The 18016-nt window shown below is 30.1% G+C and overlaps 4 protein-coding genes across 6 annotated transcripts; 2 read left to right on the plus strand and 2 right to left on the minus strand.

Annotated features, from left to right (window-relative positions):
• Positions 1–1981: 1981 nt before the first annotated feature.
• LOC117600404 (mitochondrial disaggregase) lies at positions 1982–5059 on the minus strand. Its single transcript, XM_034315809.2, has 10 exons — positions 4471–5059; positions 4327–4379; positions 4077–4266; positions 3703–3953; positions 3533–3623; positions 3260–3467; positions 3038–3170; positions 2744–2956; positions 2360–2657; positions 1982–2285 (listed from the first exon to the last, which is right to left on the minus strand). The coding sequence occupies exons 1-10, from the start codon at positions 4820–4822 to the stop codon at positions 2137–2139; spliced, it is 1938 nt and encodes a 645-aa protein (XP_034171700.2). The 5' UTR covers positions 4823–5059; the 3' UTR covers positions 1982–2136.
• A 586-nt stretch (positions 5060–5645) lies between these two features.
• Positions 5646–14363, plus strand: Hsc70Cb (heat shock protein 70Cb). Of its 3 annotated transcripts, XM_034315807.2 has the most exons (13): positions 5646–5791; positions 5892–6044; positions 7017–7215; positions 7545–7901; positions 8094–8415; positions 8510–8765; positions 8857–8987; positions 9106–9374; positions 9687–9794; positions 10993–11115; positions 11184–11423; positions 11526–11816; positions 12182–14363. In XM_034315807.2, the coding sequence occupies exons 2-13, from the start codon at positions 5929–5931 to the stop codon at positions 12362–12364; spliced, it is 2595 nt and encodes an 864-aa protein (XP_034171698.2). In that variant the 5' UTR covers positions 5646–5791; positions 5892–5928; the 3' UTR covers positions 12365–14363. The 3 variants fall into 3 exon arrangements, with proteins under 3 accessions (XP_034171698.2, XP_034171697.2, XP_034171699.2); XM_034315806.2 differs by having other exon boundaries at positions 5681–6044; XM_034315808.2 differs by lacking the exon at positions 9687–9794 and having other exon boundaries at positions 5685–6044.
• On the minus strand, positions 12581–15281 carry LOC117600411 (vacuolar ATPase assembly integral membrane protein VMA21 homolog). Its single transcript, XM_034315827.2, has 3 exons — positions 14946–15281; positions 14766–14871; positions 12581–14362 (listed from the first exon to the last, which is right to left on the minus strand). Exons 1-3 carry the CDS (start codon positions 14958–14960, stop codon positions 14223–14225), a joined length of 261 nt encoding a protein of 86 aa, XP_034171718.1. The 5' UTR covers positions 14961–15281; the 3' UTR covers positions 12581–14222.
• Positions 15282–15414: 133 nt separating this feature from the next.
• Lamtor1 (Late endosomal/lysosomal adaptor, MAPK and MTOR activator 1) lies at positions 15415–17657 on the plus strand. The gene is made up of 5 exons (XM_034315821.2): positions 15415–15601; positions 15871–15947; positions 16029–16118; positions 16236–16434; positions 16514–17657. The coding sequence occupies exons 1-5, from the start codon at positions 15557–15559 to the stop codon at positions 16601–16603; spliced, it is 501 nt and encodes a 166-aa protein (XP_034171712.1). The 5' UTR covers positions 15415–15556; the 3' UTR covers positions 16604–17657.
• Positions 17658–18016: the final 359 nt, after the last annotated feature.

An 18016-nucleotide genomic window follows, 5' to 3' on the forward strand; every position in this document is an offset into this window, starting at 1 on the left:
AAAGCGATGTTTCGACCAGGCATGCACACGAGATGATTTTTCAAAATCTACCGTCGGTTCGAGGAAATATGTATAAAATTTATTTGTCTAAAGGGATAGATCTACGTTGTCAGAACCTACGGTTCGTTTCGTAAAGCGTAGAAATACGAACTTGTTGTGCATGACTGGTTTGGACGAAGGAAGTGCAGATAAACGATACAAAGGAAAGTACAAAAATTATTATTAAGATGAATTTTGTACTTTGTTATGTATCGATCCAAGCGTGTTTTTATTCCCAACAAAAAAGTATTAAGGTACTTGGGTTGATAATTAATTAGCTCAAAAGATATATTAGGGAGAGACAGGGAGAGCCTAGAGATCTTCCCCTACTATATCTTCTGAACTAATCAATTTTCCACTCAAGTACCTTAATACTTTTTTGTAAGGAATAAAAACACGCTTCAATTGATGTGTAACAAAGTATACAATTCTGTTTTAACAAATAAAGATGACTTCGAAATGCTTGATACACTTCTGGTGCTAAGACATGCATTATGTAGTGCTCTATTCGACATCATTTAATTTCTCCTTGTAACAATTTTTCTATCTTTTACCGTTTTAAAGCTATAGCTTATCTCAGTTGTTTGGGACACCCTGTATAGTACCCATTGGCTCAATGATAATACCTAATGGACTAAATGTATTGAGAGGCTAGATGATTCAAATAACTCCTCTTCTCTTAGCAATGATTTTTTGTTTAAATAATAACATTTTATTATTCTATTCTTCAATTTACACCAATGTACGTATAAACTGAATGATGTTTAACAATAGTTACGATAATTAAAATTCAACTGTGGATTCAATTAATCAGACATTCAGTAAAATTTTACTCAGATAAATAGAGTTTTACTGACATTGCAATCTGAAAATTGATGGTTTTGTGGCTTACATTACAAATACCCTCGTGCATAATCTTATCAACGAACTTCTTTTAAATATAAAATGTGAAATTTGCAAGTGTCATATATGAACGTATATGAAATATGCAGCCGTCAAAGTGTTAATAGACACCCTATTGTCGGACCTGAATTTGCCTTGCAAAGCATGAAATAGCTCGCGTTTACATTACCCAACGTGTGGGCCACCGATGATAGAAGTTGAGTTACGATTATCGTACAAAGTAATTGAAGATTTAAAAAAAAAAAGACGGTTTAGAGCGTTACTAAGCAAGCGATGGGCAAGGCAGAGAAACAGTTCCCATAACTGACTTTTCTAAACGTTTCGAGAATGTCTGCTGTGTTACTGCATCGTAAAGAATGTACAATGTATCTTAAATGTGATGTGTAACCGATATTTTCTTGTAATGTATCTCATGATTCAATATCAAATAAAGAATTAATTATTTCCGTCAGAATAGTACATTTCAATTCTATACGAAAGAAGTAGAAAAATGAAACGAAAACATAACACAAAATCGTTCAAGAAATATATATTACAAGACCGAAGAACTATCAAAATAAACGTTTGACAAACTTGTATTTTAAAAAGACCGCCATAAATGATTTTTAAAATTCGATCTTGGCGCCATCTATACAGAAACGGTGGAAACTACACGACAACTTGTGGCGGCCGTTGTCGATAAGGAAGATTGAAAATTATTCTCATCGCCACCTTTTGGAATAACTTTTGTAACTATTCATTCCTCAAAGATCAATTCAAGCAAAAATACGTATCCTCCTTTGTATCAATATTTCCAAATATATATTTTCACAATTGAAGCGTTGACCATTAATTTTAAATACGGAATAAGTCCTCCACAAACTTACCGCAAAGAGCGTCATCTATGCATCGGGGTCCCTGACACCCCGGTTGCCATAATGTCGGTATGTCGAACGTCACCGATGCTTTGGGGTCCCTAACACCCCAAGATGGTACATTTTTATTCACATTTTGTTTAGTTAAAGATCGGAAAAATATAGCCATATATCAAACAAAATAGTACAGCTTTACAAAACACATTCGTTATATTTAACTTGCTATAATAAATGATACAAAACATTTGGAACTTTTGTATTTACGTACACTATAGGGTCAAACTATACTACATTATTTATAATTATAGGAGTCACACATAGAACATATTCATTGTGGATATTAAAAGGCAGAATTCACATTTTTTGTCAAATTATCTGTCGTTGAAATGTCGATAAAATCTTTGGAATCTTTACGTCGAATAGACAGTGCTATGTTTTTTGCGCCATTTTTGTGCCATTTAACTTTAAGCAATACAGAACATCCTTTTTCTGTACAAGATGAAACATTTTATTAAAACTTCCAAAGTTAAATTATTCTTCTATAGTAATGATAAATTACATACCCAATTGACCTCGTTCATGAGCAGCAGCTAATTGATTAACGACACGTCTTTCTACTTCGTATTTGATGGAACGAGCTCCGTAATGAGTATCATATCCCTCTGCTAAAAGCGATAAAACTTCTCTATTCCACTTCAGTTCTATTTTATGTCTCTCCTTCGCTCGTTCTGCCCAAGCTTCCAATTCTTTTGCTACTAATTTGACGAGCTCAGATTGAGAAAATGGTAAAAAATATACAATTTCATTTATTCTACCCAAAAATTCGTCCCTTCGAAAATGTGATTTCAAAATAGGCCGTACCTATAAAATAATTATTTTATACAAAACCGAATAATTATTTGTCAACCGGGCTGAAAATAATGTTTAACACATTAATTCATACGTACTACTTCATCTTTAAATTTCCGAGATATTTCAATGCGTTCTGAGTCTTCATTTATATCTACATTTTGTTCGTGTTTCATTTTTGAAACCCGTTGAGCTTCTTCTCTAAGCTGTTGTGCGTGTTCGGCTATTACTTCGCTTGCTAAATTTGACGTCATTATGAAAATTGCGTTTTTACATTCAATCGTTTTACCTTTACCGTCAGTTAATCTTCCCTGAAAGGAATTAAAATCTATCCTTTAGTATAATGTTTCCTAGTATTATATGTTAATATTTAATGTGGAAAATGATATCACTTCATCAAACAGTTGTAATAAAACTGTCAATACATCAGGATGCGCTTTGTCAACCTCATCAAATAATACAACAGCAGTTGGGCACTTCCTAAGTAGCTTTGTCAATTGTCCACCATCGTCATGACCCACGTATCTAATTGATAAAATGTCATATATTACTTCTCGAAAAAATCAAATCAAATAATATGTATGTTACATGGTACACAAAAATATAATGTATACCCGGGAGGTGCACCAATCAGTTTAGCAACTTCGTGTTTTTCTTGGTACTCGGACATGTCTAATCGGATAAATCCTTCTGGTTTATTTTTATGAATATATGCAGCTAATTGTTTAGCTAATTCAGTTTTTCCAATTCCTGACGAACCTAAGAATAGGAATACCAGCGGATGTTTTTCGTCTATCCATCCATTTTCTTTCCTCCTGATCGCTACAATTAAAATTTCGTGTATATTTACTTAGCATCGATGGTTAATTATATAGAACGAATCTTACTGGATGCAACAATAGATATAGCTCCATCTTGTCCAACTATATGCTGTTTTAAGCGTTGTTCTAACGGAAATTTACGACGCTCTTCCTTTTCCTGTTTACAATATTTGGTAAAAATATGGGTCAAATATACTACTATATAAAAATCAAAGCTTGACTTTAAACATATGTACTTTTTCCTCCATCATATTATCATATTTCACACTATATTTTGTGAGCATTTCTTTGAGCTCCCCCTCTACAGTATAGTCCATAGCACGATGACCTGATTCAGCTTTTATAGTTGGATCGGCTGCAGCATTCATTAATTCCTTTACGCAAACTTTTGAATTTGCTAATACTGCATAGTGTAATGATGTAAAACCTTTGAAAGTAGCTCTACTGTTCAAATAATCTGAAAATTCTTGTTCCCTTGTTGCAAGCACTGAAAATTGATAAAAGCATAACAAATTGTAGAACTTTAAGATTACAAAAACTAATTGTATAGTCTTAAATCATTATATAATTATGTATAATATTTAGTACTGAATTATTGTAATGTATATACCATCTAAAACAGGCATCCCTTTCTCTATAGCTGTTGCATAAACATTAATGAAATCATCTTGTACATTAACATCAGCACCATGTTCTACTAAAAGTTTAATAACTTTTGATTGCCCATTAATAGCAGCGACATGTAATGCTGTCCAACCTAATGGATGTCTTACATTTACATCGATACCAGATTTTAAAATCTATAACAAATATTTTGTCAATTATTATTATATATATAACAAAGAGTTTCTTCTACTTACACTTTTTAGTTTTCCAATATCACCATACTTTGCAGCTTGAAAGAACTCTTTCTCTATCAAAAATATTCATCAAAAGTAAATATTTTCATTCATATTATTATTACTATACATTTGTATATAATCAATAACGTGAAAAACACATACCTTTATGCAAATTTGATGCTTCACATAAACTTACAGTTATACCCAAACCACTTGATATAATACCTAACTTTTTACAATATCTTTTGCTATCATTAATGTCATACTTATTTAATACTGTTTTTGTCTTTATTAACAAAGAACGAATTTGTTTAGACATAAGCGTATCCAGAAATCTGTATAATGGATAAATGTGTCTTTGTAATTTCCAGAAGTGAACATAACCTCTGCTATATTGATAAAGTATATTTTTTATATCACTATTCTTTCTTGAAATTGGATTTTTTGGAAAGGTGGTTGAATATTTAGTTTCTTTTATAATGGAATAAAATCGTAAATTAGAGAAACGTGACATTTCGTATAAATCTCATAAAACACTTGTATGTTTGAACCATGTGATTTTATGTTATATGTTTATGCTTTTTTACTGACGTACTGTAATATGTACATACAAACATTTATTGAATAATTACCAACAGTCATCTCAATCATATACACATAATTATAGAATTTACGTTCTATTAGCGTTTTCAGCTGTTTAACTTTAAACAGTCCAAATCATACTCATATGTTCTACTATACATACATATAAATATAATATGACTGCTGGAGCAGAAAGTGGATACTATAAAATTTGCAATAATGCGATATTTGAAACAATATTGATAATCAATATAATTGATGATTTAATAAGAATTCAAGACATATTCTTACAACTGACTAATAAAGTAATTAGAGTAATGTACATATACAATTTATTTGTATTTAATTTCTAGTGATGTTATCTACATTTTGAATACAGCAATTCAAAATCTATAACAGCATGGTTATTTTTAAAGCTGAATTATTGAACATTTGCGTCTAATGGCAACTTTTCAAAATTTGTTTCAAGTCGGACATATTGTTATGGAAACCAATCACATTCGTGCGCAATGTGTGCAAATTCAAAAGCTCCAAAAAAAGGTGTACGAAAGAAAAAGAAGGGAAATATAATAGAATAACGTGTTTATAATTCATCATATATTTATCGATCTAGGAAATTTTTATAGTTAAATGTGTCGTATATTGATCGTTTCCTTTCGATTCTTCTGGAAACGAAGCTGACATTATCCATAACGAAGGTCCCAATGGCGCATAATTCCAGAATGTTCCAGAGCAACCGATTAGCCAATAGGAACTGTATACTACAGCGCCATGATTGGTGAGTTTTCAGCAGAAGTTAGCAGAAAGAAGTAATCGCAGTTACCGTGCGGAGGCATTTCGTTTAGTCTATTACGTGAGTGAAGAGCGAGTATTTAACGAGGTCGTGAATTCAACGTTCACGGTAATTATCAACACAAGTTGCAAACGATTAACAGTTTACTTGCACATTCTTTTCGAAGATCAACATTTAATCGACAAACGAAACTTTACAATTTATTCAGTGTCGTAAAGAAAACATTATTAAACTAGCTATCAGCCATGGCTGCTATGTCCGTGATTGGAATTGACTTCGGCAATGAGAGCTGTTATGTGGCTGTAGCACGAGCGGGAGGTATTGAAACTATAGCTAATGATTACAGTCTTCGAAGTACACCGTAAGTTTTCTTTATTTCAATAATCGTTTCTTAATTGTTAAATTACGTTTAGGAGATACCGGTGTGTACCGGCCTTCGTATGATCTTCCTTGTCTCCACGATTTTTTTTTACAAGTAAAAATATAAAAACAGCTTATAAATAAATCAGGGAAATAAAGTAGGAAATGTTCGAAATGATGTACTTGATTGCTACCATTTATGTCCAAATCGTTTTGTCTATTTGGTTGTCGCACTTACTTTCACATGACTAAGAACTACAAAAAAGTCCATAGCGTAGTAGCGATGCGCGAGATATTTTTTTATACGCTTTATTTGAAATTTGATGTATACATATACATGAGCAGGAATTTAGAGTTAATTTACAATTAGAATTAGTGTATAATGAATATACTGTTATTGTAGTTTGTGTATCAGAAACACAGGAAATATTACGTGATTTTAATGAAAAGTACTGTTTTCAGAAATTCATAATTTTGTATTCAATAGCTGCATTTTTATATCACCTATATAATAATATAATCACCATAATAACCCTCCAGAATTTTTGTTTTCAGTTAATAATAATAGGGTATTTAAAGTGTTATATTTTAAATTATCACATATTAAAGTATTTAAATATTGATTATTTTTATGTTATATATCTTTACAAATGTCAATGTAATTGATGTTTTTATGTATTAAATAATAAAAGATACAATCTTGGATGTATTTTATATTTATTATTTATTCTAAATTCTTTTTCAATATAATAAATGATAAGTAATTACGTTTTTAATATTTATAATATATACTCTTTATTGAAAAATTAGACAGTTCCAGTATGATCAGATTATTCTAGAAACAGTATATGTATATGTAGTGACATAGGTATTAATATATATATGTTCAACTAATATATCAATTTAATATGTATTGTTTAAATAAAATTTCTTATTTATATTTGAATTAACAAAAAATCATTATCAATTCTAGATCATGCGTAGCATTTAGTGGAAAGAATCGAATTCTTGGTGTAGCAGCCAAAAATCAAATGGTAACCAACATGAAAAATACTATTTATGGGTTCAAAAGATTATTAGGTAGAAAATTCAATGATCCACAAGTACAAAGAGAAATAAAAATGTTACCTTTCAAGGTAACTCAGCAAGCAGATGGAAATATTGGTATACATGTATGTATTTATTAAATAACTAATTTTCTGTTAATGTATGTTTGTAACAAAAGTTAATAAATTAAAATTTTGGTATTATTTTAAAGAATAGCATAAATATTAAAGTGAGAGAAAACTTTCAATTATTTTGACTTTGTAATGATACTTAGATTTAATTTGGGCATCCTGCCAAATTTCTCATATCTGTGAGGACTCATACCTTATTTATATCTCCTTAAGACAGTTAAAACCTGATGCATCATATTTGTTTATAATTTGTGTATTAAAAATGGCAATGATAAGAATAAATAGAAATAGATAATATGCTTACATTTATTTTTTAATTTTAGGTACAATACCTGGGAGAAGAACACATTTTCTCACCTGAACAAATAACAGCAATGTTATTCACAAAATTAAAAGATATATCTGAAACTGCTCTGCAGACTATTGTTAATGATTGTGTGATTTCCGTTCCTTCATATTATACACAAACTGAACGGCAAGCGTTGCTTGATGCTGCACGAATAGCAGGTTTAAATGTTCTTAGATTGTTTAATGAAACAACATCTACTGCTTTATGTTATGGCATTTACAAACAAGATTTACCATCACCTGATGCACCACCAAGAAATGTAGTATTTGTTGATTGTGGATATGCTAGCTTACAAGTAAGCATTTGTGCATTCCACAAAGGAAAATTAAAAGTAAGTAGTAATTCTATTTAAATAAATATTGACACGTTCCTTGCTATATTATGTCTCGGAATAATTTTTGACGATATCGCGTGATCAGACCTTTAGCCACTGACGTCATCGTGTCGTGTGGCAAGGACAATTATATATTTTAAAATAACGTAGAAGGATATACAATATATTTAATACAAATATTCTTTGTAGATGTTAGCCACTAGTTTTGATACTCAGTTAGGTGGAAGGGATATAGATTCTATCTTAGCGGAACATTTTTGTAAAGATTTTCAATCGCGTTACAATATCGATCCACATACAAATCCTCGCGCGTATCTACGACTATTAGCAGAGGTGGAAAAGTTGAAGAAACAGATGTCGGCGAATTCAACAACACTTCCTCTTAATATTGAATGTTTCATGGATGAAAAAGATGTACACGGTGAATTGAAACGAGCGGATATGGAAGCAATGTGTGCACATTTATTTAAGCGCGTGGAAAAAACTTTGCGTGAATGTCTCGAAGACTCTAGTAAATATTATTTTTAATTATTCGTATTTAAAAATTTTGTAATACATACCTCTTGACGACATTATACTTATTTATAATATTTTTTATTTTATAGAATTAAAATTAGACGACGTCCATTCTGTGGAATTAGCGGGTGGTTCTAGCCGCGTTCCGGCTATTAAACGACTAGTTGAAGAGATTTTTAATCGTCCTGTATCTACAACATTAAATCAAGATGAAGCTGTTGCTCGTGGATGTGCACTTCAGTGTGCAATGTTGAGTCCTGCTGTAAGAGTCCGTGACTTCTCAGTAACTGATATTCAGCCATATTCACTAAAGTTAACATGGGACGCTACTCAGGGTGAAGAGGGGTATGTTCATACATTCTATATAAAATACATAAATGTCTTTATTACTGTAATACCAATATCTTCCTTAATAACATATTATCTATTATTTTAGCGAGATGGAAGTCTTCGGACATAATCATCCGGTACCGTTTTCAAAGATGTTAACATTTTACCGATCAAGTCCATTTACTCTCACTGCTAGTTACAATGTACCGCCACTATCGTATCCTACAACTCACGTTGGTATGTATTAAATTAAAAAAAAATTTTTTTTTCTTTAAATACGTTTGCTAAACGCAACTGAAGAACAATGGAATCTCGCGCGGTCATAATATATTTCTATAATTACTATTTTGTATAGGTGTATTTGTAATAAAAAATGTAAAGGCAACACCAGAGGGAGAGTCTTCAAAAGTAAAGGTTAAAGTAAGAATAAACTTGAATGGTATCCTCACTATTGCTTCGGCATCGCTTGTTGAAAAACGTGAATTAACACAACAAGAGAAAGAAGAAGAAGAAAAGGTACAACAGCAGCAACAGCAACAAAATAATATGGATGTTGATCAGCAGGCTGATAAAAAAGATAAACCTGATCAAGAAGCTCAGGCAAATGAGCCACCAGCACCTGAGGTATGTACATTCATAAGTCCAGTTTATTTTTCATCAAAATTGAGTTATGCATATGGTAATTGTGTATATGTGATAACATATTAATATACTTATAAAATTATGTTAATTTATTTAATAATTATTTACTAAACTACTTACTTATTTAAAACATCCGATATTTTGAGTAATGATTGTATTAGGTAGAAATATATATATATATATATATATAACCATCAAATTCATTCTACATAAGAAGTAACCTTTATAGAAATAACAGTACTCATATGTTCTCGAGTGTCTGATGCATGATTATGTGAGTTTGTTGTGGTTTAGGTGAGCATGGATAAAACACGTCGGAACTCAGATGCTGATGATGGTGGAAGAGGTGCGAGGGGTTCTGCCCCTTCTTACTCCTCCAGGATTCTCTCTTGGTTCAGCTCGGTACGCGACACACTATCATTACTTGGACCCATATGTTAACTGAAACATGTGCAATAATCTCCGACTTTTGCTTAGATTGTGGTATTGTTATAATTCATAATGGCGACATGAATAGCTTTTCGTGTTTAAACGTGTCATAGATTTTTTATTTCTTTCATCACGTCAGCATCACTAGTTATGTGTTATAAGATCATTGCAATCATAATCAGATTTAAGTATCCTGCATGAAGTAATGATTTATACATTGAAGTTGCAAAATTTGTGTTTGATAATTGTTATTTAAAGAAGGATTTTAATTGAAAACAATCAAATGTGCCGTACTGAAAGGATAAGATCAAATTTTTTACACTGCAAAACTATCTTTCTAGCTATTAAAAATGTTAAACACTTTTAAAAATCATTACAAGTAAATGAATATATAACACAAATTATTCATGAAGTATATAAATTTACCATTTATTGTAGTTTCTTTATTGCATGATGTTTAGTTATATTTAGAATTTCGAAACCTGTGTCGATTTCTTCTGCAAACTCGGTTAATCATAGTACCATTATGAATAAAATTAACGAGATAAAAATTAATACTATGATATATATGAATATCGGCATATGCATAATAAATTTCATAGTAATGTGTTTTCATGCATATGGGTCCAAGATACAGCTGTGTCACGCCGTGCTGTCTGTCTTTGCTCTGTTATTCTTTTCACTGGGTCGCAGAAGGAAAAGAGACAGTAATTGTTAATAGTGCAGTAACTATCACTACATTGAAATTGTGAAGGCAGGCAATGCGGTTCGGTTTTCGATTCGTATAGTACTTTATTACTATAATCGTTTCTATATTTTTATTTGTTTCACGAAACAATTGAACCTAAAAGTATCACGAATTGAAAACTGTTCGCATAAAAATGTGATGCCTCTCTTTGTCCTCTGCTCATTTTTATCATCACCTGACGTCCAATTTATGTGTATCTTAGTTTAAACTATTTATTTTAATTTTATTGTGATATTGCCATGTTTATTTTATATGTTATAATTTCAGTTGCTATATTTTACAAATAGAAAGTCTTTCAAGAAATCATAAAACTATGAAATGGAAAACCAACACAATGATTATATAAAACAATTTTCTGTTAACAAATTTTCTCATAAATAAACATCTATAACTATTTCATATTAATATATTATTCTTTTTCAGGGTGACGATAAAGATGAAAACAAGGGTAAAAAGAAAGTTCCTGTTCGCAATGTTGAATTACCGGTGGAAGTTCATGGATTTGGACTTAGTCAACGCGATTTAGATGCCGCTTTAGAAAAAGAGGTAAGATATACTTATTATGGCATATGAAGAATTTTACAACTGTGCTCTTATCTATTTTTTATATTCAGTGTAAGATGATTGCCGAGGATAGGCAGGAAAAAGAACGCATTGATGCTCGTAACGCGTTAGAAGAATATGTTTATGACTTACGTGCTAAATTGCAAGAAGACGATCAGTTAGCTACATTTATTACTGAAGCAGATAAAGAAGCACTTTGCCGTGCATTAGACGAAACTGAAAATTGGCTTTATGAAGAAGGTGAAGATTGTCAGCGACAAGTTTATTCAGAACGATTAACACGTCTTAAGGTAAGTGTCGGTGTAACTATTAAAAGTTAAATAAACGCTTTTTTTTTTCTTTTTTCTTAAAGTGCAAAGTCATTTAAAATGAGTATCTCTGTAATTCAATAGGCACAGGGTGAACCAATTAAAGAAAGGCGAATGGAATTTGAGGGCAGAAATCATGCGTTGGAAGAATTAGCAGGAGCATTACAACTTGCTAAGAAAGGTTTAGATCTCATTAAGGCATCTAGCGGAAAAGACAATAAATATTCTCACCTAACGGAAGAAGAAGTGAAGAAGGTTGAAAAAGCGGTGCAAGAAAAGTGGGCGTGGCTTGAAGAGAAACGTGTACTTTTGGCCGGCACACCTCGCACACAACCACCACCGGTTACTGTAGCCCAAATACGTGCAGAAAAACAGGTATTTATAATACACTACACAGAATTTTACAGTACCGAGCATGGGAGGCTTCCCCAAGAAAAATAGCGATGTCGAACAGCTACGGCTGTAGATTTCCCCGAGATTCCTGGCACTCGCCTTAGGCCTCCTCTTCCATGGGCTTATGTCCCTTTCCAGAGGCGATCACGAGGAAAATAACGATAATATGGAAGATGGCTCCATGTAAATCTGTGGTTCTCCATTACTTGCTTATAAACGTTTACGCAGTAAAAGTTACAGTTTATATTACTTTAGTTTTCTCTAGGGAAGCCTACTGTGTTCGATAGGTCCACAATACATAGTTTTTTTATGAATCTTTATTCACATGTTTCATCTGTATTTTACAGTCACTGGATAGTACTGTATTACCAGTCTTAAATAAACCAAAACCTAAAGTAGAACCACCAAAAGAAGAAAAACCTAAAGATAAAACAGCTGAAGATCAGCAGAAAAACAATCAGAATAGTCAAGGCGATGGTCATGCCCAAAATAATCAACAACCTCACGAAGATAAGATGGATGTTGAGTAACAGTGACCCTATTTTATGTGTTTTAATACTATTAAATCTATCATTATTAAAATAACGGAAATTATTTCATCGTACAAGTCATTTTTATCATGTCACAAAAGCGCCTGATACGTTGTAATTAGCACATGTGAGTTTCTTTTTCTTTTCCTATCATAGTTATGAATGTGATAAGTTGACCTATTTAAGACAAATGTATCACAATGAAGTATATTGAAATTTGGAGAATTTTCTTTTTTTTCTTCTTAATTATAACAAAAAAAAAGGTGTATGTACATTTCACGTTCAATTAATTTGACAAACAGTATTTCATTTACATAAATAATGATTAGCTTAATACTTAATTTTACAATTAATATGTAATTACAAATCCATGATAAAATTTGTTAAGTTTCGAAGTATGAGAAATACACTTCAATTTTTTTACTTTGCTATTTTATTAAAAATAACTAGCTCAATATTTCTCCAAAAAAAATGACCAGTTAAATGAAAAACGTGTTCGTAAATGTATATCTTCTTAAAAAAGTTGCAAAAGTACTATTTAGGAACGAAAAAATTCTTCAACCTTTAATATACTCTTAGGAAAAGTGTTAACAAAATTTCTGTCAGTGGAGTACTCTGAAGAGTTCCCTGATCCTTAATTGCCAGTAAAAAGAATTAAATACATTGTGACCTATAATGTGTAGGACAAATACTAAGTTAGAACTAATGGCTAAATTAAATTGTGAAGTAGTTAATATCGCTGGCGATTTTATGTATTTAATACAATAAGCATTCATTCCAACACTTTCCCAGGCCGACAACAAACTATTCCGTGACACAAACTTTTGTTGCATTTACGATACTTAAATAAATTAATATTTCATTAATAAAATTTATTAAGTTTGTTCTAGGATTTGTTTCACATTGGTGGCAGTGATATATTTAGAAAAAGTTGTTAAATTAAATCATGTACATTATATATTGTATTTTAGCATTATCAAATTTTGATGACATGAAATTTCTAAAAATCAAGTTGTATTTAAAACTATTATGAATAACTCGTAACTTCTCCTGAAGGTAAAGTATATACTGTTTTGAATTGTTTGCACTTGGATACAATTTCATCAACATTTTAAATGTTTTTAAGTTCTTATAATTTTTTTAGAATATTGTTTCTTACCGATACTGAAAAAAACAACGATAGCATCGCTTTGTATATTAATAATTCATTTGTTATTTATTCCAGATGAAAATGGAAAAATTATGTGCTGCTATTCAGTGTTATTAGGGGCGAATTTTTATCGCTTTTGTAAGTCTTTCGTATTGTTTTTATATTTCATAATATAAGAATTTGTGTTTATATTTTTTATTAACTACACATGGAATCTAAATATAAATTCACCCCTAATAATTCTAGTACTGTGATCATAAAGTGCACTACAATTAATTTATGCATCTGATACGATATATGAAGGCACTATTAACTATACTGCAAAACTACTCTATAAACTATCAAATATAAAATAATCTAGTGCAAAATTTTTGAACATAAAAAAAAATGTAATGGAATTCCATTCCATGTAGATGTATGTATATTACAAAAAGTTTGTGCTGTACAATATGCAAATTTTGTGTGGGAATGTCATTGCTTTTTATTTAGTAATTATGTTTCATTAATTGATACAAGTATAGAATATACTCGCCATTTACATAGTTCACAGTATTCAATAAAAAAATATTACCTAAACTTTGACAAGGAAATATATGAATTGCAGAATGTAATGCAATACAATGTAACATCCTTCTTTCGACGAGTATACGCGAATAAATGTGTTATCAAGAAGATGTACTTAATTACATATATATGTAAAACAAATGTTTAATCTCGCTTAGTTTGTGTCTTCGATTGATCGTCGAAGTATGCACGATATATAAAAGCTCCCAGAGCCACGTGTAACACGAGAATAGCAACTCCAGCTGAATAGACGTTGCTTGGTACATTATTAAGCCCCAATAAACCTAAAATGTACAGAAACTGATTTGAATTTAAAACATCAAGTTGTCAAAGTTACATTTAAGAATTTACATATATTTTAGTTCAAAATATAATGATTAATAACCAATCAAAAATGTGATGTACTTTTGCTAAGTAACTGAGGTGTGTTACATTCCAACTTGTTAGGTATTATATCATTGATGTACATAAAAAATATCAATTTCTGTCTGCTAGATTAAAAACAAAAGAGCTTCAAAATATCTACCATATTTATGTAAATATAAATATGAACTATTTTGTGCTCTAATGTTCTCCTTAAATGGTTATAGTTTTTATAATATTTATTGGATATTTGATATCACCAACAATAATATAACTTTTATAAATAATTGAATAGTTTAATAATACTATGATTTGCTTCCATACCATCAAAAATAAAAATTTTGCTAGTAAAGAATGATAGCACAGGTAAGGCTATTATTACTACACAGTGAAATAATACTGTTTTGAAGATTTGTAGTTCTGGTAATTCCTGAAAATGTAATTGTATGTTAAATACATAATTTATTAAATGATTATGATGATGGAATTAGATGGTAGTCTTACCTTTGTGACTGACATGATGCAGAGATTAATAGCTTTCTTTTCTATTAATAAAATTAAAACTTTACTTAATACTGTTCAGATATAATTAATTATTTAACAAAATTTGAAAATCTATATAATGTACAATTAAATTAGTGACTACAAAAAGGATATAATTCAACACTTATTTTAAGAACAAATCAGAAATGAATAGTGCACATATATTACACAGTAATTTGAAATATCATTTTCATTATATTTGTTTTATTATATAACAAAACACTTGTAATTTTATGCAAATTTTGATAAACAATAAATGTTTCCTACAAATGTATAAATTCATATACTGCCTTATCCCGTAAATCTTTAAGGTTATATTATCTAGTTTAGTACGCTATAAGCTCCACCAGAGACGTTGTATGTATGTTTCAGTTACTTATTGCAGTTTTCGCATCTGGTTTAAAAAGGTTGTTACACTTCGCAATACATTTTATTTATGGATATTGCTTGAAGCGCAGTGTCGGTACATACATACATTTACAGCTGATTCACTCGATTGTTTACAGGAATGAGGATAAAAAATAATACGTTTTAGTGATTGGCGAACAAATTTTATCAATCCACTTATAAGTATGGGATGTTGTTACAGTTTTTGTAAGGAAGACAGCGGTCCGCAGGTAATAAGAAATTATTTTAATAAAATTATTTCAATCGCAATAAATGGTTTTCAATCTTAACTTATCGCATACCATTAGATATGCTTTTAAAGCGTATAAAATTTTATCGTTATTGTGCCTGTTTGAGTGACAAAGTAGTACATATAAGAGAATCAGCATTTGTGAATAGTTCACTCAAAAATTAAGCAAAATGTACGTTATATTGTATCTTTTATTTGAATTAATCTAAATGTTGATTGCAATTTTGGAATTATTTTTTATTTCTGTAGAGTGGGGAAGTAAATGAAAGGACACACTTGTTGGTAGATCCTGTCAGTAATAACACAAACATACCTAGAGTACACAGGTATGTTTTATATATATGTATATTTTATCATGATATGAACTAAAATTTGCTAAAGGTTCCTTATTTCTGTCTCTTTTATAGCGATGATTATGTCAATCAATATGCAAGCTCAGCACCCAAAAAGACAGATGAACAAAGTGCATTAAATAGAATTTTACATGAAACAGCTGCGTGAGTGTTACCTTTACCTTTTTTGGCTTACAGAATTACATCATTCTTTTATGATTATATTCGTTACAGAATAATGTGACTACTCAATAATTTATTTCATTAAAATTTTGGTTTTAGTAATGTGATAGATGTTGCAGCATTAGATTCCCATAATTTGGAACAGCATGAATATATGGATAGGTCACGTGCATATTCTAAGCGTATAGAAGCTGGAGGTATTAAAGTCCCTGATACCACATCTTGCCTACTTAAAGATATCCCTGCTCCAGAAAAGATATTAGCAGCAGATCCTCTTGCTGCTGGGGATCATGGGCTGGTAAATGCACATTAAATATAAATTAGCATTATTTAAGATTTTTTAATTTGTTTCATAATGATTTACATTATATTTACAGATTACAGAAATGCTCAGTAAGGCTGTGGCAGCATTAGGAGATGTAAAAGTTGAACACAAGGAGGACTTGGTGGTTCCTTTCTTATCGTGATCTTATGATATTTCCTCAGTAAGATTACATCTTACTTGAGTGAAATGCTTATATTACATGACAAAAACACATGCAAAATCAATTTTTGATGAATTAGGTCTGAATTTATTTCAGAATGTATTTAAACATAAGTATCCATTAAGCATTCTGATGCTGTGTATTATAAATGAAAGTTTAGGTCCCATTTCTTAATAATTACATATTAATGTCTTGACAATTTCTGAATAATACAATAAGATTGTTTTGAAATGTTAAGATTTCAGGTATTTTCAAAAGATCAGTTTCTAATAAAAGTACTGAATTTGGTAGTGCTTTCCTGTAATTTGTACACAATACTGTAAAAAGTTATTCCACTGTTATTGAATTTCACTAAGGTGTATACTGGAAAACAAGTAATATAAAAAGGCTATTTTGTCATAGTTTAATAAATACAATCGTCACATAGGTTTATAATTTTTTCCATATATAAATTGCAAAATTATGTTTTATTAAACTAATAATACATTTTTTAGTTTTCTACCGTAATTTTCAAAAAATTTCTATCAATTTCTAATGATACGTTAAACTTACAATAAATTTTAATAAAAGTAATAACTGAAAAATAATAAACAATCAGGATTCAAGAATGATCAGAATATTTTTTACTATATATTCATTAACGCTTAAATGACCGCATTTTAGCATTGAAACACGAGAAATCTCGTGAGTGGTCGTTTAAGTGTTAATATGCACATTTTTATCAATATCATGTTACATACTATAGAAAAAGTGTTTTTGTAATATCAGAAGCAAACACAAATCTTTAATTCAGGGTATACATTGGTGATATTTGTATGAATTGATCCTATTAATGTTTATCGTTTCATATTTATCAACTTATATATATTTTATGTTCATTTAAAATTTATTAATTTAATATTTTTCTAAAAATGTGATAGTTGTTCATTTATATAAACTACTTCCATCCCTTATTCATTTATATAAAATATGGTAAACAAAAATACATAAGCTTATATACCATTTTGTGAATATGAAGGTTTCGTTAAATGAAATTACGTTTGGCAATAAATGATCGTTAAGAAAAATATAAACTGTATTTGTTCTACCCGTATTGCATAGAATATAATTTTATTAAAATGTATTTATTTGTGTATTGATAAATTTTTTTATATATTTGTTACAATAAATCCTTACTAATTTTTAATAATTAGTAATCATAAATAACCGTGGTAGTTGTTATCTTAACACATTACAGTTAAATAAGTCATTTAGCTGTACATTATAAATCTAGATTTGCTAGGTTATTGATTACTCATAAACTATTCATAAAGTTTAGAAAATAAGTAAACAACGAAATTCCAGGAAATTATTAGTGATCGTTATAGATCGATGAATTGATTTAAAAGGAAGCGG

The sequence above is a fragment of the Osmia lignaria genome, chromosome 15 (genome assembly GCF_051020975.1).
Source record: "Osmia lignaria lignaria isolate PbOS001 chromosome 15, iyOsmLign1, whole genome shotgun sequence".
Lineage (NCBI taxonomy): Eukaryota > Metazoa > Arthropoda > Insecta > Hymenoptera > Megachilidae > Osmia > Osmia lignaria.